This window comes from Monopterus albus, unplaced genomic scaffold (assembly GCF_001952655.1).
Source record: "Monopterus albus unplaced genomic scaffold, M_albus_1.0 scaffold17.1, whole genome shotgun sequence".
NCBI classification, from domain to species: Eukaryota; Metazoa; Chordata; class Actinopteri; order Synbranchiformes; family Synbranchidae; genus Monopterus; species Monopterus albus.
The window spans coordinates 3,133,904-3,150,030 of NW_018127897.1; the positions used below are offsets into that span (position 1 = coordinate 3,133,904).

Below are 16,127 nucleotides of genomic sequence, written 5' to 3' on the forward strand. Positions count from 1 at the left end.
CCTCAGTAAGAGCATTGAAGATGGGTCGTGGCTGGGTCTTCCAGCATGACAATGACCCCAAACACACAGCCAGGGCGACTAAGGAGTGGCTCTGTAAGAAGCATTTCAAGGTCCTGGAGTGGCCTAGCCAGTCTCCAGACCTGAACCCAATAGAAAATCTATGGAGGGAGCTGAAACTCCGTGTTGCCCAGCGACAGCCCCAAACCCTGAAAGATCTGGAGAAGACCTGTATGGAGGAGTGGGCCAAAATCCCTGCTGCAGTGTGTGCAAACCTGGTCAAGAACTACAGGAAACATCTGACCTCTGTAATTGTAAACAAAGGTTTCGGTACCAAATATTAAGTTCAATTTTTCTATTGTATCAAATCCTTATTTCATGCAATAAAATGGAAATAAATTATGTAAAAATCTAACAATGTGATTTTCTGGAATTTTTTTGTAGATTCTGTCTCTCACAGTTGAGGTGTACCTACGATGAAAACTACAGATCTGCCCATTCTTTGTAAGTGGGAAAACTTGAAAAATCGGCGGTGTATCAAATACTTATTTGCCCCACTGTATATGATGTGCCAAGATGTGATATTCTCACTGCAAAAGCAATACACGTGAATATTCAACTTTTCATTCTGCTTCGGCAGCACTGCTTTGTGCCCTCTAAAACAGCTCCGAACAGTCACCGAAATAGTTGTAAAACAGAAAGGAAAAACTTTTTTCTTTAAAACTCCATGTTATTTCCCAATATACAGTGAGCTGTATTTACAACTTTAAAATATATCATATGTACAAAGTGATATGATCCTTTGTGTGGAGAGGATCTGGATGAAAATATGGTCTTATACGTGTATAGTGCTTTTCTATACATTGCAGACTCAATGTTGCACACTCAAAGCACTTTCACACTATTTGGCCATTCATCCATTCGCACTCCCAAACTAACATATTCACACACCGGTGACATCAGTGGGAGCCACTTGGGGTTCAGTGTTTTGCTCAAGGACACATGACAGGAATCGAACCACTCATCTTCTGGTGAGAAGACAACCCGCTCTACCTCCTGCACCACAGCTACCCCCAAAACATTGTATCACAAGCACCAAAGTGCACTGAGCTAAAAACAACATTAGACTCACACTTCAGCAAAACCACATACTTCTTTCTGCTTTACCTATTAGGAACAGGAGTAAAACAAGATTGGACTGGGTCATTGCTGGAATGGTATTTCCTGTTCCCGCGTTGATCGTACTCACTTCCTGCATTAACTGTACTCACTTCCTGTTTACTGTGCCTGTGCAGTGTTGTGCTGGCTACCAGATTGTTTACAGATTAAGCTCACTATTTTCTAGGTTTATCTGAATTTATGAGTTGACAACATATGCCTGCACTACTTATGCACCTGTGTTACATCAGTTCTTGCTAATTACGAAATTTAACTTGCTACTTTAGGTTTCTTCCATTAAGGGAGTTGTTCTTCCCCGCTGTTTCACCAAGTGCTTTCTCAAGGGGGATTTGTTGGGTTTTTTTCTATAATAATAGTGCTAATAGTAAGGTCTAGACCTTACTTTGTAAAGTGTCCTGAGATTACTTTTGCTGTGATTTGGCGCTATACAAATAAATTTGAATTGAAATGCAAAGGCAAAGGGTAAGGGTAAGCATAAAATGGTTATACCACTATTCCCAATTAATAAAGACAGCAAGCAAAACCACCTGGTTCCTGAAGGCTCTCAGGGACCAGTGACTGACTAGCTGCTTCTATTGCTTCAGATAAGCTTGAAAAGAACTTGTACAAGTCACACAGCACAGACACACATGCAGAACTGCCTTAAAAGTGAAGAGAAGAAATAAAGTGTCAGTTTGCAATTAGGCAGTTGTCTAGTTTTCAAGTACCAGACTCATACCATTAATAAATGCTTCCATACAATTTTATTTCATAGTAGTGTTTGTATCTATTGTTTTTGAGTTGCAATTCTAACAGAAGTTAAAACTCATTTTGCTGTCTATGTTTTCGTTCTGTTATTGTTAAAAAAAAAAAAAAAAAAAACTATTTTAAACATCAACCTTGCAAGTTGAAGAATGTCTCTAATATTGAAGTTTATACTTCTATTCAAGTGAGTTCTCATGCAAAAATAATGCAGATGAAACAAACATAACTATCTCCTACTAGGTCACTATTTCCAAAAATTAGACAGAAATAGAGTTCTCACCAGCAGCTCCACTCCAAACCAGATTCCAGATGGGGCCCTGTCAGGAAGAAGCGAGCCCTTGAAGCGGACCACACCAGGAAGAGGTTCATCCCCTATCCGCAGCTGGACGTGCACCTTGGAACCACAGTCAATATCACGGACACGTTCTAGGCGTAACTTGTTGTGGAGCAGGGCATATCTCTCTTCACAGTTGGTAATGGGGAAAAGCAGCTCAGCCAGTTTCTCATCCAGCTCCAAGACATCTCGTTCATCCAGGCTCAGCACCACATTGGTCTGGTCCAGTATGCGGAGACTCTTCTTGCCTTTGCATGGGGGCAGTGTTCGCCCCAAGCTGTTGCGCTCCTGACAAGCCTGACCAAGGCTACCACGTGGGATCCTCAGAGTCTTCTGTGGAGGCTTCTCCACAGTACACTCCTTCACAACCATGTAGAAGCGCGAGTCCTCCCTAAAGCCCCCACTGGGCTTCTCCTGGCTCCACAGGGCAGAGCTCATGGCTGCATGCTACGCAGGAGGTCCAACATCAAGGCAAGCTTGACCTGTGGTCCATTGCAAAAAATAACACAAATAACCATCTCTAAAAAACTATCAAGTTATTCAAATTATCAATTATCAAGCCTATGTAGGCCAAGACACAAACAGACATGCACAACTGAAATAATAAGAGCAAGAGTGGTTAGTAAAATGTTAAAATATTTTATATTTATTACAATTAAATTTTTCATTAAAGGAAAGTTACAAAAATGTCTGTGTATGTCTGCCAATTGCAGTTCTTAGAAAGAAAGAAAATGAAATTGGCCAAAATTGGAATTAGCAGGTCAGACTTTGAAAAAAATCTGAAACCGGAATTGGCCAAGGAAATTGCAATTAGTGCATCTCTAATTTATGACAATTTCACCAAAAACTGAAACATTTTGAACTTCATAAACACAGATGTTAAGACGGAAGTGTTGACCTGTATTGCATACACTTACACAGGTGTGCCTAATAAAGTGGCTGATGATTGTATATTGTCAAAAAAGATGAATTTTTGGACAACTCCAGAACATACAGTGTGAATAAATGTGGCATTTCCAACATAGTGTATTTCCCTTAATTTGACTCTATGCAGTAAAATTTAGCTGGTTAAGTTACTTTTATATGTGGATGGCACATTAGTCCTAATCTCCAATTCAGAACAATCTATTTCTTAATTTTAGTGCATTAATTTATTTTTCAAGGTATCTGGTTACAATGTAAACTGGGCTAAATCTGAGGTGCTTTCTCTTACTATATATTGCCCCAGACCTTTATTTCAGATGGATCGTTTAAATGGCCTAAAGCGGGCATGAAGTATTTAGGTGTCTTATTGGACACTATAATTTGAACAACTTGAAATAGACACTTTGAGATGGTCTACCCTGTCTTTTTCTTTATATGGTGAGGAGAATGCTCTACAATTGTTGGCTGCACAAAAAAATGGACTTTTATGTTTTTTTGCAAGCATTCCCTATAAATATACAATAGCAATACTTTAAATTATCTAACAATATTTGTAAATCATTTCTATGGAATGGTTAAAAAAAACTGAATAAAGTTAATGAAACTGTTAATGAAAGTTAAATGAAACATGTGGACCAGGTCAGGACTGGTATACCAAGACATTTGGTTTCTTCCTCCAGAATGTGCTCCTCCTTGGTTCCTAATTGAAAAATCTTTGTGACCCTCTACAGCCAATTCACTTTAACTTCAGAGGGAAAGTTACAGCTTGGTATATCATACTTGCAAGATATATGAATAAAGATAAGTAGTTTATTAAAATTCAATCCCTGTTTACACAGTTCTGCCTCTATTTAGCAGAACTGTAAATTGCAGGTCGGTAATCAAGCTATTACTGTTCACATTTGGTCTGTATTATTATCAGATATCTGTAAAGCACTTTGGGTTGCATTTACCTTTGTAAATAAGTGCTATAGAAATAAACGCTGATTGGTAATTTTTCATACAAAAATCTCTGGTGCAGTTTGCTTGGAGTGGTCGGCTGTATGAAATGTAATGGCCAATGATGGCGTTAGTGGTGTGCTCCCAATCTCACCAGGCAGTTTTTTTTAGAAGCACCGCATGTGACATATCTACTGATTTAAATATTCTAAGAATAGATGGCGAGCAGACAGTTTACTTATTCTGAGACCCAGGGCAACGCGACGATCAGACGAATGGATTTCCCCTGATGACACCTCTGATATCAACCAACCGACACAGCCAAGAACCGGCAATTGTTTCAAGCATGACAAGACTGACTTGGTTATTAGACTGTTTTCAATACATGATTAACATCTGCGTAACAGCATATAATCATTAATAACGTTAACGTTATGCAAATGGCGAACACGGTTACAAAACATGTAGAACATTTTAGGTAATCAACCTGACATGGGTTATCGCTCAGCTGATTTTACATGCGACAACCGCATTGTTTAGTACAGTTTTATTTATTCCAATGTCGTCGTTACTGACAGCAATATCATGACTCGTCTAATTAACATTTCCCCTGACAACCAGAGCAGAAGAATGCAATCACCAAGTAAAACCTGTCAGTCATGGGCCCATTAAGAAGGGAAGTAGCTAACGTACCATAAAATGCACCAAATAGTCATTTACATTCAATGCTAACTACATGGACGCCTTACCTTTGATACACGTCAGTTCAGTTAGACGCTACAGATGACTGTCATTTCAGATGTCCGCCCAATTAGACAACAGGCCTCTTAAAACAAGATGTATTCCTCCCGTAATAACCTCTGATTAGCTAGATGGCTAGCTAATGCTAGATCCCTAACCAACTAAGTATCACGCTGAAGTTAGCCTAGCGAGCTGGTCAGCAGCAAGCAGGCTGGCAGAGGCCTGCCACCCTCTACACAATTCTATCAACATTTAGATACATCTGTTTTCCATGGGAAATACGTGAAATAATACAACGTATGGCTACAATTATGAGATATATTATTTAGCTACAGGAGACGACCTCAACAAACATGGTGCATGACGTCATTCTATTCCTTATAAAGCATTGGCCATTGTCTTCGTTCGCAAACGCCGATTGGCTGTTTCTCGTCTCTGTATAGACTCCAGCTCTGTGGGGTTTTCCCATGGATTGCGGAATACATAGTTAGGTTGACGTATTGAGTCCAGGGCAGATGATGCTGGTGAACTTCAGGTAGTGGTGTAACACATATTTACTGTAGAATATTTACTTACATTAAATTGTAGGTATACTCTAAAACAGTTAAGCACTCTTTTTACCTAATTAAGACTAAATAAATATTATTATCAGCAACATGTAGGTAATTTAGCATTAAAAGTAAAAGTGCTCAATATGCTTCTTTCGTATTATATAATGTTACTATATATGTCATATTATTGGATTAATTATTAATGATGCTGTTGGGTTTTCTGCATCATTCGCCATAATACACAGGGATTACACTGTATAGTTCTCACGGTTCAAGTTTATTTCGCCTTCACAGCACAACTGGTAACACTCCATCAGTCGCCGTGGGATAAGTACAAGAGAGAGAATTCCCCAGTCAGTAGTTGTATATAAACTGTCGAAAAGAAAAACAAGTGTCGTAAAAAGAAACAAACTAGAGCTACGACATATACACAGGAATTTGTTACATAGCAAAAAACACACAATTTAACAGGGCTGCTTACCAAAATAAAATAACATGTCTGTCTCTATCAAGAACACAGCTCAACAGATGCATTTATACTCTTTGTAAGAATGTCAGTGTAATAGTTCTACTGTTGGGACATTTAATAGCCTATATAACACTGTATCATTTTTTCAAAGATAATCATACAATGTTTCCATTTTTGGAAGGTAACATGTCTGCTGGTGTTTGAGAGACAACAGGAGCATCAGGACTAAGGGTCTCATTCTCATCAGAGAAGGAGGCATCATAATAAGGGCCCTCCTCTGTCTCAGACACATTCTCCTCTATGTCAGTTTTACTGTCAAATAGCAGTGACAAAACCTTACTGATAGAAAATCTTTTCTTGGATGCCATTTTCAACTGGGAGAGAGCATTAAGCGAAAGCACACAGAGAACTAAGAGAAATTGTTTAGAAGGCTGCTGTGTAAGGCTATGTATGTTTGGTCATCCACTGAAGTACCAGTGTCCTCAAGGGGAACATATGTCCCCACCCCCACATTGTGCGAACTATCACAGTTTTCATGGGTATTGTGGGTATTACATGTTCCCTCCCCACATCGTGTGAACTATCAGTCGCTCTCGCACTACTACATATATATAGTTAGGTAGATTAGGGCACTAAAGTAGAGGGATGTTTTTTGAAGATTATAAAATTGCATGTCATAGTGACCTCAATATCATCATAAACAACCAAAAAATGTGTGATACTTGATACTTCTTATATGTTTAATAAAGCTAAAACAGCCTAGAGTCAAATTGATGCCAAAGAACACCGACGTGTAGAAAATGCATAGAGGACACTGAAAATATAAAATCATGTTACTTTTATGTTTACCCAGTTATCCCCATTAAATTAGGATGTCAACCATTTATTTAGAGCTGTTAAACATAGAACAGGGTCAAATTGACCCCAAGGATAATAGGAGGGTTAATAATCTGCCAACTTGTAACTAAATAAATGTAGCATGTACTGTACAATATTTCCCTATAAATACAGTGAAGTAGAAGCAGGCCCTTTAGCAGAAGATTAAGTAACTTGTACATTTGGTTAATTATTTTCCACTATTGTCTACAGACAACCTTTCTCAGTTATGACATCTTTTTAGGCAAGATTTGTACAAACTTTGTTGTTATTGTTATTAGTAGTAGCTTTATATAGTTGTGGTATACAGTATGTGTTATGGGGTTATGGGAACCCATCACCACCTACACCTACAAAGAGAAAACATGTTTTACATTTTATATTTTAATACAAAATATTTCCTATAAGTCAGTCAGAAGAAAATCAGAAGAACAGTCTTGATTCACGTTGTGTCATGTCCTCTACCTCCTCCAAGCTGAGGTTATTGTTTTGCAACCTACATTGCATTAAAACAAGAAGAGAAAAGAAAAGAAACTAAAATCAAATAAATGACAATGGACAGCCAGTTTGGAAACATAAGGGAAAATAGAGAAGTCAAAATAGCATTCTAGTTTAGGAAAAATAATGCAGTGTTCACAGCAACAGGGTTCATGGCACTGAAACTAGCAGCATGGTCATGCATTGCCCCAAATTCAAAATGCAAACAACCACCAAGAGCAGGTAGGGTTCGAATCACATGAGAAACAGTGGCAACCTTTGTGTTTGCCAGTGTATGGCTCAGTGTAGCTCACATACCATATTGATTTCACATGAGTATTGTGTTGGAGGGCTTGAATCAGACATTCCACTCCTGCTCTGGTTATGCAGTTCTCTGTTAACCTTTTAGAGGAAATGAGAAGGTGGAACAATTTAAGCACTATACAGTACAATGAAATCTGAATTGTCAAATCACCCATCCGGTTAATACAAATGTCACATGTTTTGTCAGTACAAGTTGTCTTTAATACTTACCAAAGGTGTTCCAGTGACGTGCTGTTTTTGACAATTTTGGCAAGGGCACATGCTCCTGCAGTCCCTACACCATTACCTACAAGGCTTCAATTAAATAAAATTGAAGTTATACTCAAGTATAAGTCCACAGCTGCAGCATGTACTGCTAATAAGCAAAAAGTACAGAGATGTATATCTGGAAACTTATAAAAACATATTTTAAAAATATGTTCTATAATACATAGCCTATGTACATGCATATTTGAACACCTATTTAATATATTCATATTTGTCATACAAATATGATCATTTGTTATATATTGTCCATACTTTCTTTAAGTTTACCTAATAAGAGATAAAATTTAAAGCAAATATTACCTAAGCCACACCAGGGATTTGCTGTACTCTAGGGCACTAGCCAGGGCCTCTGCTCCTGCATCACCTATCTTATTTCCCCAAAGCCTGGAAAATATTAAAAAACTCAGAAAATGGAAATGGATTCTCACTAAGATACATGCATGTTTGCAGGGAAAAACATTACCCTAAATACTGCAGAGAGTGATTGAATTTCAGTCCCTCAGCCAGCTGCTTTGCTCCTTCTGCTGTTATATTATTGTTGCCTAACCTGAAAGAAAATAGAGAAGTTAATTTGCTACTGCCTGTATACCACACAGACCTAGTTATTAGTGTAGTCCCATATTAGTCACATCCGATGACTGCTTAAAATGTTGTACATTCTGACCTTAAAGAAAGGAAATCCTGCCTGGTCTTCAGAAGATGAGAAAATTGCTGTGTGCAAGCATCAGTTAGCTTGTTGTTGAATAGTCTAGAGAGAAATAAAATGTTTATGCAAGGTCAAATGTCAAGATCAACAAGATCAGACTTCATAATAGTCGTATTAATCATCTTGACAGTACGTACGCAATTTTCCGGAAGTTGTCACACTGGATACCTTTAGCAATTAGTTTGCGGATGCCCTCATCTGTAATGTTGTTATTTCTGAGGCTGATACAGGGAATAGGACACTTGGGTTATAGTAAATGTTAACTTTAATGATGGTTTCATAAAACTAAATGTACTTTGAATTTAGATTTGTCATACTCACTGCAAGGAATTACAAACATGCATGCAAGGAAGAAGCTGCTCCACACCAACATCACCAACAGAGTTGTTGTCCAGCTGGAGGCCTACAGGGGTTCTTAAATGCTGGAGCACATAAGATAGTGCAGTGCACTCTACAGGCCCAATGTTACAGTAGGTCAGTTTCAGGTGGTCTATCTCTAGCTTACTCATAGCATTGTTGGCAATTCTGCTCTCCTGCATCTCATAGATGCATTTGATAAGCCAGAGAAAGCCAGGCATTGCATGCATGCTCTTAGCTTCTCCCTCTACAGGTTGAGGGATGGACTTAAAGTGTTTCTGCATGCCTTTGGACAGGCATCTCACCACTTGTCTGGCCTTCTTTTCCATCACCGCACTGGGGCAGCAGTGGAGCCACAGGCTTCGATGACGCTGGGACAGAAGTCCAGACACAAAGGTGGCAATCATTTGCAGATCTGATGTTTTAGCTGCTGTATCTTCCCCCACTACATCCTGCTTCTGTTGGTCAGTGGAGGGCAAGCAGGCCCCAAAGCATGATGTACTCAGGCCTGTCTCTCTCATGTCCTGCATCTCAAAGAGCTTAGGTATTGTTGGACCATCAATGTTACCTGACAAAACTATGTACAATGCTGCAAAAAAGCACTGTATGGTCACATGAAGGAATTCATAGTGTGCAGAGGATGTATCTTTGATTTGTATGAGAAAGCCTATGCAGATATCCTGTTCAGTTACACCACAAGCATCCAGCTCAATACCTGAAAAAATGTAACACGTGCTTCCTATGCCCTCAAAGGCAAGCTGTCCAAGATGCAAAACTGTTTTTAGGTTCTCATGTAGCCAGCCTAACCCTATGGTGCTCTTTGATAGACTTTTGTGCTGTAAAAAATGTTGCAAGATCATCAGGTAAACATCTGTGATGGTTTGTGGGCTGCCTTCTCCGCAGCCCAGCAGCTCCTTATGGCACTGTGAGACAATCCAGCAGAGGACTGGATTATGGCACAGCCCAAGTAAAGCTGTATTTGTCTGTAGGGACTCCAAAACCTTAGCAGCCACAGTAGAGTCATTGTGATGTTTCCTCACAAAACAATCAATCCCACTTGGGGAAAAGCCTTTCAGGAGGACCTCTTTGGAAAGGTGTTTCTTCAGCAAAGGTCCAACTGCTTCTGGCCGACTAGTGACCACTTTTTGCACCCCCTTCATTAGAGAACCCTGGATTAAATTGAACAATAGTGTGTGAACAGGTGCATGCTGGGTGGGGCAGCAGAGTCTGTGCTCATCTGAAAAGCTCTGCTTGAGCTCATCCAGGCCATCAAATGTGAAGAGGATGAGATGTGGGTGGTCCAGGATAAACTGGAAAATTTGTTCCTGCTCCCTGTCTGGCCAGCAGCAGTGCTGAAACAGCAACTCTTGGACAGACAGTTCCTTGTGCTCTGAATTCAACTTACGACAGCTGAACGGGAATAGAAGGAGAAAGTCCTGGAGGGCTGCTCCCTGAGCCCAAAGTAAGTGTAACCTCTGGAGAAGAGTGCTCTTCCCACTGCCTGCCTCCCCAGATACTAGCACTGTGTCAGCCTCTTTATTCACTGTACCCAGCGTCCCAACTATGTCCTCCAGGCCCAAAGGTGTGTGGAGGTCAGTACACTTGTGAGCTAGTTCTAGTTGGCCTTCAGTGTAGATGTCATCCAGAGACATGTGGCTGGTCCCTCCATAAGTACTGAGAAAGCAGGACTGGGCGGATACAGAACTGCTCAGCTTTTTCTGATACTTTAAGAACTCTGTAACAGAAAGCACACACAAGATAAACCTCAATACACAGCAGTGTAAAATCATAGTGTATACTTGTATATAAATGCAAATGCTGACTACTGTTTTCACGTTTTTGCACACAAAATCTGTTATTATTATTATTTAATAATATGCTCTAAGAGTTTTCAGCATAATTATGACAATGGTGTACCTTTTGGCGGTGTTAAATTCTTCTGGTTTACAGGGGATCCAGATTCCTGTTTTTGCTGAATGTAATTCAGTAGCACCTTCGCTGCTAAGTCACCTTTTGAGCTGACATGGTCAAGCAGACACCTTGCCTGATTGATATGTGAATAGCAACAGAGATTGTTTAAATGAATTTTTTTATAGTCTGGAAGATAGAGTTATTTGCTGTCATGCAAAGAGTTAAATAAGAAGACTGATGTCATTCTTATGCCTGTATGCCAAGTATGAAGCCATGCTTCAGCAGATGGTTTACTTTATTGCACAAATATTGGAAACAGGGAAATAACCAGCCAAAACACAGCAAAAAGTGGAAAACTCTACCTACGAGCACCTCTAAAACTCAGTGACCTTAGTTACTTCCAGTCTTTATGTTGAGCTAAGCTAAGCAGGCTGGTGTTGCTAAATTACTGCACAGACATGAGAGTGGCATTCATCTCCTCATGTAACCCAAAGCAAATCAAAAAAAAGGTGAATACATACATTTCTGAACATATTAAACTATTCCTTAAAAATTAGCACTGGTTCAAATGCATTTCATAATAATATAAAATAGTAATTTTAAGTAAATAATTTGACTGAACAATAAATGTTATAAATAAAACCAGAAAGAGTATCAGTTGGTTTTGTAATATCCCATGTTGTCAGTAATGAATGGTGAAACTAAACATCAGTTTCATTCCAAGACAACTGAAGTACAATAACAGAAAGTTGTCAAGTTTAATAATGTAAAACCGGGGCTGTTTACAATACCTGCTGAGAGGGGGTGTGTATAGGTCGTCGCACTTCATCGCAGTCTCTCGAAGTAAATTGTCCTTCTACAACCAGAGCTTGTAGAGCACCATTAATGCAGCTTTGTAGCTTGCTGACAAGGCTTGGTCTTTGAGTCAGAAGCATCTGAGTGGTGGATGTGCTCTGTGCTTCTTTTTCTTTTATATTTGGAGAGCATCCTGAGAGGGAGAGGCCAGTTTCCTGTGCCTCAGGCAGGACCTGTTTGAGAGCAGCAAGGAAGAGCCCACAAGAATCCAAACCTTTTGTATAAAGCAGGTCGAGCAACTGTCTGGCATTTGTAAACAGTGGCCTACCCGGAACCTGTATGTTCTGATAGTCCTCCCATGTGAGCTCCCCTTGGGCCAGCAGTATATCCAGAACCCTTTCCAGATGTTCAGCTGACCCACTGCTGCACAGCGCATGCAGTATCTCTGTTCGTTGTTTTAGCACAAACTCCTGGGCAAACATGCTTTCTGACTGCCAGCGTCCGTATTAAAAGACATCCAGTGTGAAATTCTGCTGCTTCCAGTATCACAACCTGTCACAGAAAACATACACATCATCATGCTGTCATTTTGTTAGATAACAAAGAACAGAATCAGTATCCTTACTAACACTGTAGCTATTCATACACACTGAGCTTTTGTGTGTGTGTGTGCGTGTGTGTGTAGGCCTATATTGTATTAAAACATGTAGAAACACACAAAAATGAAACTAATGTAGGAAACACACAGTAAGGCATTATAAAATTATCACTCACATTGGAGTCTCTACACCAGAGCACTTTCTTTCCTGCATCAGTCATCTGGGCAGAAAAACTACGCTACTTTAGACCTACGCCTTTCTTTTTCAACAGCTCAAAGTGAAACTGAAACTTGTTCTTCTTCCAAGTCCCTCCTGTTAAATAGAAAAAAAATCTAAATCTCCAACAGTAAAATTATACCAGCTTGTCATGTACTGTAATACATCTATAAATACATATTTAAAATAAAACAAATGCAATGTTTCTTTGAAGAGAAGTAGTTAATTTCCCCACATTTACAGGAAATACCATTAGGGGAAAACTGCACGTTGAGGTTGTTTGTTCCATACTGGTTGCAGTTTTGTTATACAGCCACTTGATGGAACTATTGCAAAAAGAAAGCAGCCTGGCCATTCAAGAGGCTGGGACTTTCTTCCCTTTGTGCTACATTTCTTTACTTCTTTTTAACTTCCATCTCAGCCTACCCACATCCACAAACCCTAGCTTGTGCAAAACGTACAACTGATTTTGATGGTTTTATTAAGAAATCCACTGATGCTTTTATGAGTAGCACTTGAAGGAGCTGTTGGAAATAATAAGAAAATGCGATCATCTTAATATGGTAATAATTCAACAGTATTAAAACAATAATAATATTGTAGCTACTAAGAAACTGCAGCAAAGCCATTGTGCTGGGTATCACTTTATAAATTGCAAAAGAAATATAAAACACTACCTTGCAAACAATTTCATGTTGTGATTGCATCCCTTGTATTCTTTGATGTCAAGATAAAATATGTGCAAGAATGACTTTCTAGACAGTAAGATGATTTATATTTACTATAGCTCCCTCCTGAGTACTATGATTAGTTTATTGTGTACCTTCAGTGTGCCCTGTGGGGGGAAATCCTCAAACACACAAATGCAGGAGTAATCAAAGACAGACTCAAATAAAAGTTCTTATTCTTCTTGTGTAAGAAACAGGCATCTTCACCAAGGTGAGTGGAATATAGAGTACTCTCCGTCAGGCATCTGACATGAACGTCTAATGTGGGGCTCTATCATCCAAATCACAGTAGGGTGTCCAGACAAGTCTGGATCGCTAAGAAAGAGGGTAAGAAATTGTCAGTAAAAACAGATTGATATAGTCCCAAAAGACATCTGTGAGTATTTCTGTTCTCCAACAGAATTCATACATGTGTCATGTGTGACAGCATAAAAATTATGTGACTCCAGTTTAATGCATTTCAGCCTCCTAATGAAGAACTTCCTAAATAGTAGTAGTAGGTAGTAGTTAAGTTCCTCTGTTTTGCAGAAAATTAGGGTGTAAGGTAATATTCCCTTTTTCACACTTGGTGTGGAAAGTTAAGTTTTGCTCCCTATAGAGTCAGTTCAACTCTGTGTACTCCTCTAAAACAGTTGATTCCACTAAATAACCACCAAATCAGCTGTACAGTATACTACTGTATATGTCAATGGATAATAGTTCATTCCCTCTTGCATAGCTGAGCTGGAATACTTTGGCTCCAGTCATGTCATCACTGCATGTTCTCTGTGCAGATATCAAAACCACATGTGGTGAACAGATTATTAGACCAGGTGCACTGATGTACTGTATGTGTACTGACTGGCTTGCTAGAAACTCAAAACTCCCAGAGGCAAATCTGCATCTCTCATTTTCTATGCAGTAAATCTACAGGAAAGTAGTTACACATAGCCAGTTATCCTCATATTCAGAAATTATTTTTTATCTTTTGATACTTGCAACCTTAAAAGAATGCACTGTCCTGCACAGAGAGTTGTGCCATGATGAGATCTAGATATTGCACAAAATAACATAATTAAAGATTCAATTAATCAGTCATCCCCCCCCCCAAAAAAAGAAACTTTAGTTCATCCTTGTAAAGGACATTACACATGACAACACATAGTAACAACATATTCAAATAGCCATGAAAACAAATCGGGCAGCACGGTGGCGCAGTGTTAGCACCGTTGCTTCACAGCGAGAAGGTTCTGGGTTCGGGCCCCACCCAGGACCTTTCTGTGTGGAGTTTGCATGTTGTGCTTGTGTGGGTTCTCTCTGGGTACTCTGGCTTCCTCCCACAGTCCAAAGACATGCAGCTTCGGTTGATTGGTGTCTCTAAATTGCCCGTGTGTGTGGTTGTTCGTCTCTGTGCTAGCCCTGCGATGGATTGGCGACCTGTCCAGGGTGTACCCCGCATTCGCCTGATTGCTGGCATGAAAACAAACCAGTCATTATGCATTTTTCAATTAGCTGATCAACTGATCTTAAAGGATAAGTTCACATTTTTTCAAGACTATACTAATACATTATACACACACCCAAATATGTATTGAAAGAGCTATTTGTTGTATTCTAGTATAAGATATAAGGGGACAAAATACACAGTCCTCATTCTGTGCAAAAATGCTAAGTTAAAGTTTTTATTACTTGTGTGTAGTCTCTGTGCTAGCCCTGCGATGGATTGGCGACCTGTCCAGGGTGTACCCCGCATTCGCCTGATTGCTGGCAGTGTTGTGATGACTATATATATTTATTTATCAGAATACAACTAGAAAATATAGGAACATGTACAGTATAAAAAAACAGAAAAATATCAGGCAAACTAAATACTCCAGATGTGTTATTCAAGCTGTTCAAAGGAAATGTGAAGAATCTGGAGAGGACGAAAACAAGAGTGGAAGACCAAGAAAACTGTCAGAATCTGATGAGAAGTTTCTTTGAGAGATCGGAGGAAATCCAGTAAAGATTTGGCTCAGCATCTGGCAGCTTCAACTGGACGCCAAGTTGATCCTTCCGCAGTCCAAAGAAGCCTGATCAGGAACGGCCTTTGTAAAAGGACAGCAGCCAAGAAACCACTTTTCAGAAGGGGGACTGGAAGAGAAGGCTGAGAAATGCAAATGCTTACAAAAACTGGAGTGAAGATCAGTGGAAAAGAGTCTTACGGAGTGATGAATGGAAGTTTGAAATGTCCGGGTCCAATCGTTGACAGGATGTGAGAAGAGTTAGAGAGAGGTGGAGGAATGAGTGGTGCAGCTTTCAGTGAAACATGATGGAGGGTTTGTCATGGTTTCAAGACTTCAAGACTGTCTCCCCAAAAGAATTCAAGCTGTGTTAAGTGCAAAGGGAGTCACACTACATCCTGAGTTTGGACTGTAGAAGCCACTATTCCGAAAATTTAGTTTTTCACTATTGTGTACATTTTTCCTGTAATTTCCAGTTATATATCTCAATAAAGAGACTGAAAAAAAAATATAAATTATCCTTACAGCCTTACTAAAACAGCAAAACTAATAGTGGCCTAAGACCTTTCCAACTAGCTTTCCACTAACTAGCTTTTTACCCTTCTTATTGTTGGTGTAAATGTTTTCCTCAGTTAGAAGAAAGATGGGCCTATACTGTATAAAAGATACTTTAGTAATTTTAACATGCTAGCAAATACAGTAGTATATATTTGGGTGTCATATGTATGTTTGTCACTGAATCAGAATGAAGGTTTGATGCAGTGTTTGCTGTTATGTTCTGAATGGTTCTGTTACTGTATATAGAAAATTTCAAAGGGTAGCTAAAGCTTCACAATAATATTTACTTGATCTTCATTTATAGGAAACTTACACTAAGTACACATCAGTGCAGGCATTCAAAGTGACTCATAAAGATTATCCATCCATCCATCCATTTTCCTCCACTTATCCGGGACCGGGTCGCGGGGGCAGCAGTCTAAGCAAAGATGCCCAGACTTCCCTCTCTCCAGA

The 16,127-nt window shown here is 39.4% G+C and overlaps 2 protein-coding genes across 4 annotated transcripts in view; both read right to left on the minus strand.

Moving 5' to 3' along the window:
• cyld (cylindromatosis (turban tumor syndrome)) overlaps window positions 1–5,223 on the minus strand; it is a 25,147-nt gene extending 19,924 nt beyond the window's left edge. For both annotated transcript variants that reach the window (XM_020592387.1, XM_020592386.1), the window contains exons 1-2: window positions 4,867–5,223; window positions 2,201–2,736 (exon numbers count right to left, since the gene is read on the minus strand). In XM_020592387.1, the coding sequence (XP_020448043.1) occupies window positions 2,201–2,692 (492 nt within the window). In that variant the 5' untranslated portion in view covers window positions 2,693–2,736; window positions 4,867–5,223. The remainder of the gene's footprint in view (window positions 1–2,200; window positions 2,737–4,866) is intronic.
• A 398-nt stretch (window positions 5,224–5,621) lies between these two features.
• On the minus strand, window positions 5,622–12,450 carry nod2 (nucleotide-binding oligomerization domain containing 2). 2 transcript variants are annotated; one of them, XM_020592487.1, is made up of 12 exons: window positions 12,366–12,450; window positions 11,588–12,143; window positions 10,803–10,929; window positions 8,850–10,620; window positions 8,666–8,749; window positions 8,487–8,570; window positions 8,286–8,369; window positions 8,123–8,206; window positions 7,766–7,849; window positions 7,550–7,633; window positions 7,220–7,250; window positions 5,622–7,104 (listed from the first exon to the last, which is right to left on the minus strand). In XM_020592487.1, exons 2-12 carry the CDS (start codon window positions 12,071–12,073, stop codon window positions 7,099–7,101), a joined length of 2,925 nt encoding a protein of 974 aa, XP_020448143.1. In that variant the 5' UTR covers window positions 12,074–12,143; window positions 12,366–12,450; the 3' UTR covers window positions 5,622–7,098. The 2 variants fall into 2 exon arrangements, with proteins under 2 accessions (XP_020448143.1, XP_020448142.1); XM_020592486.1 differs by having other exon boundaries at window positions 5,622–7,250.
• Between the last annotated feature and the right edge of the window lie 3,677 nt (window positions 12,451–16,127).

Excerpts from the sequence above, each read along its gene's own strand:
- nod2 (XM_020592486.1), bottom strand. The coding sequence starts at position 12,073 with ATGTTTGCCCAGGAGTTTGTGCTAAAACAACGAACAGAGATACTGCAT. Across the intron at positions 10,621-10,802 it reads GAATTTAACACCGCCAAAAG|AGTTCTTAAAGTATCAGAAA; the intron begins GTACACCATTGT and ends TTTCTGTTACAG. Across the intron at positions 7,850-8,122 it reads AAATCCCTGGTGTGGCTTAG|CCTTGTAGGTAATGGTGTAG; the intron begins GTAATATTTGCT and ends ATTTAATTGAAG.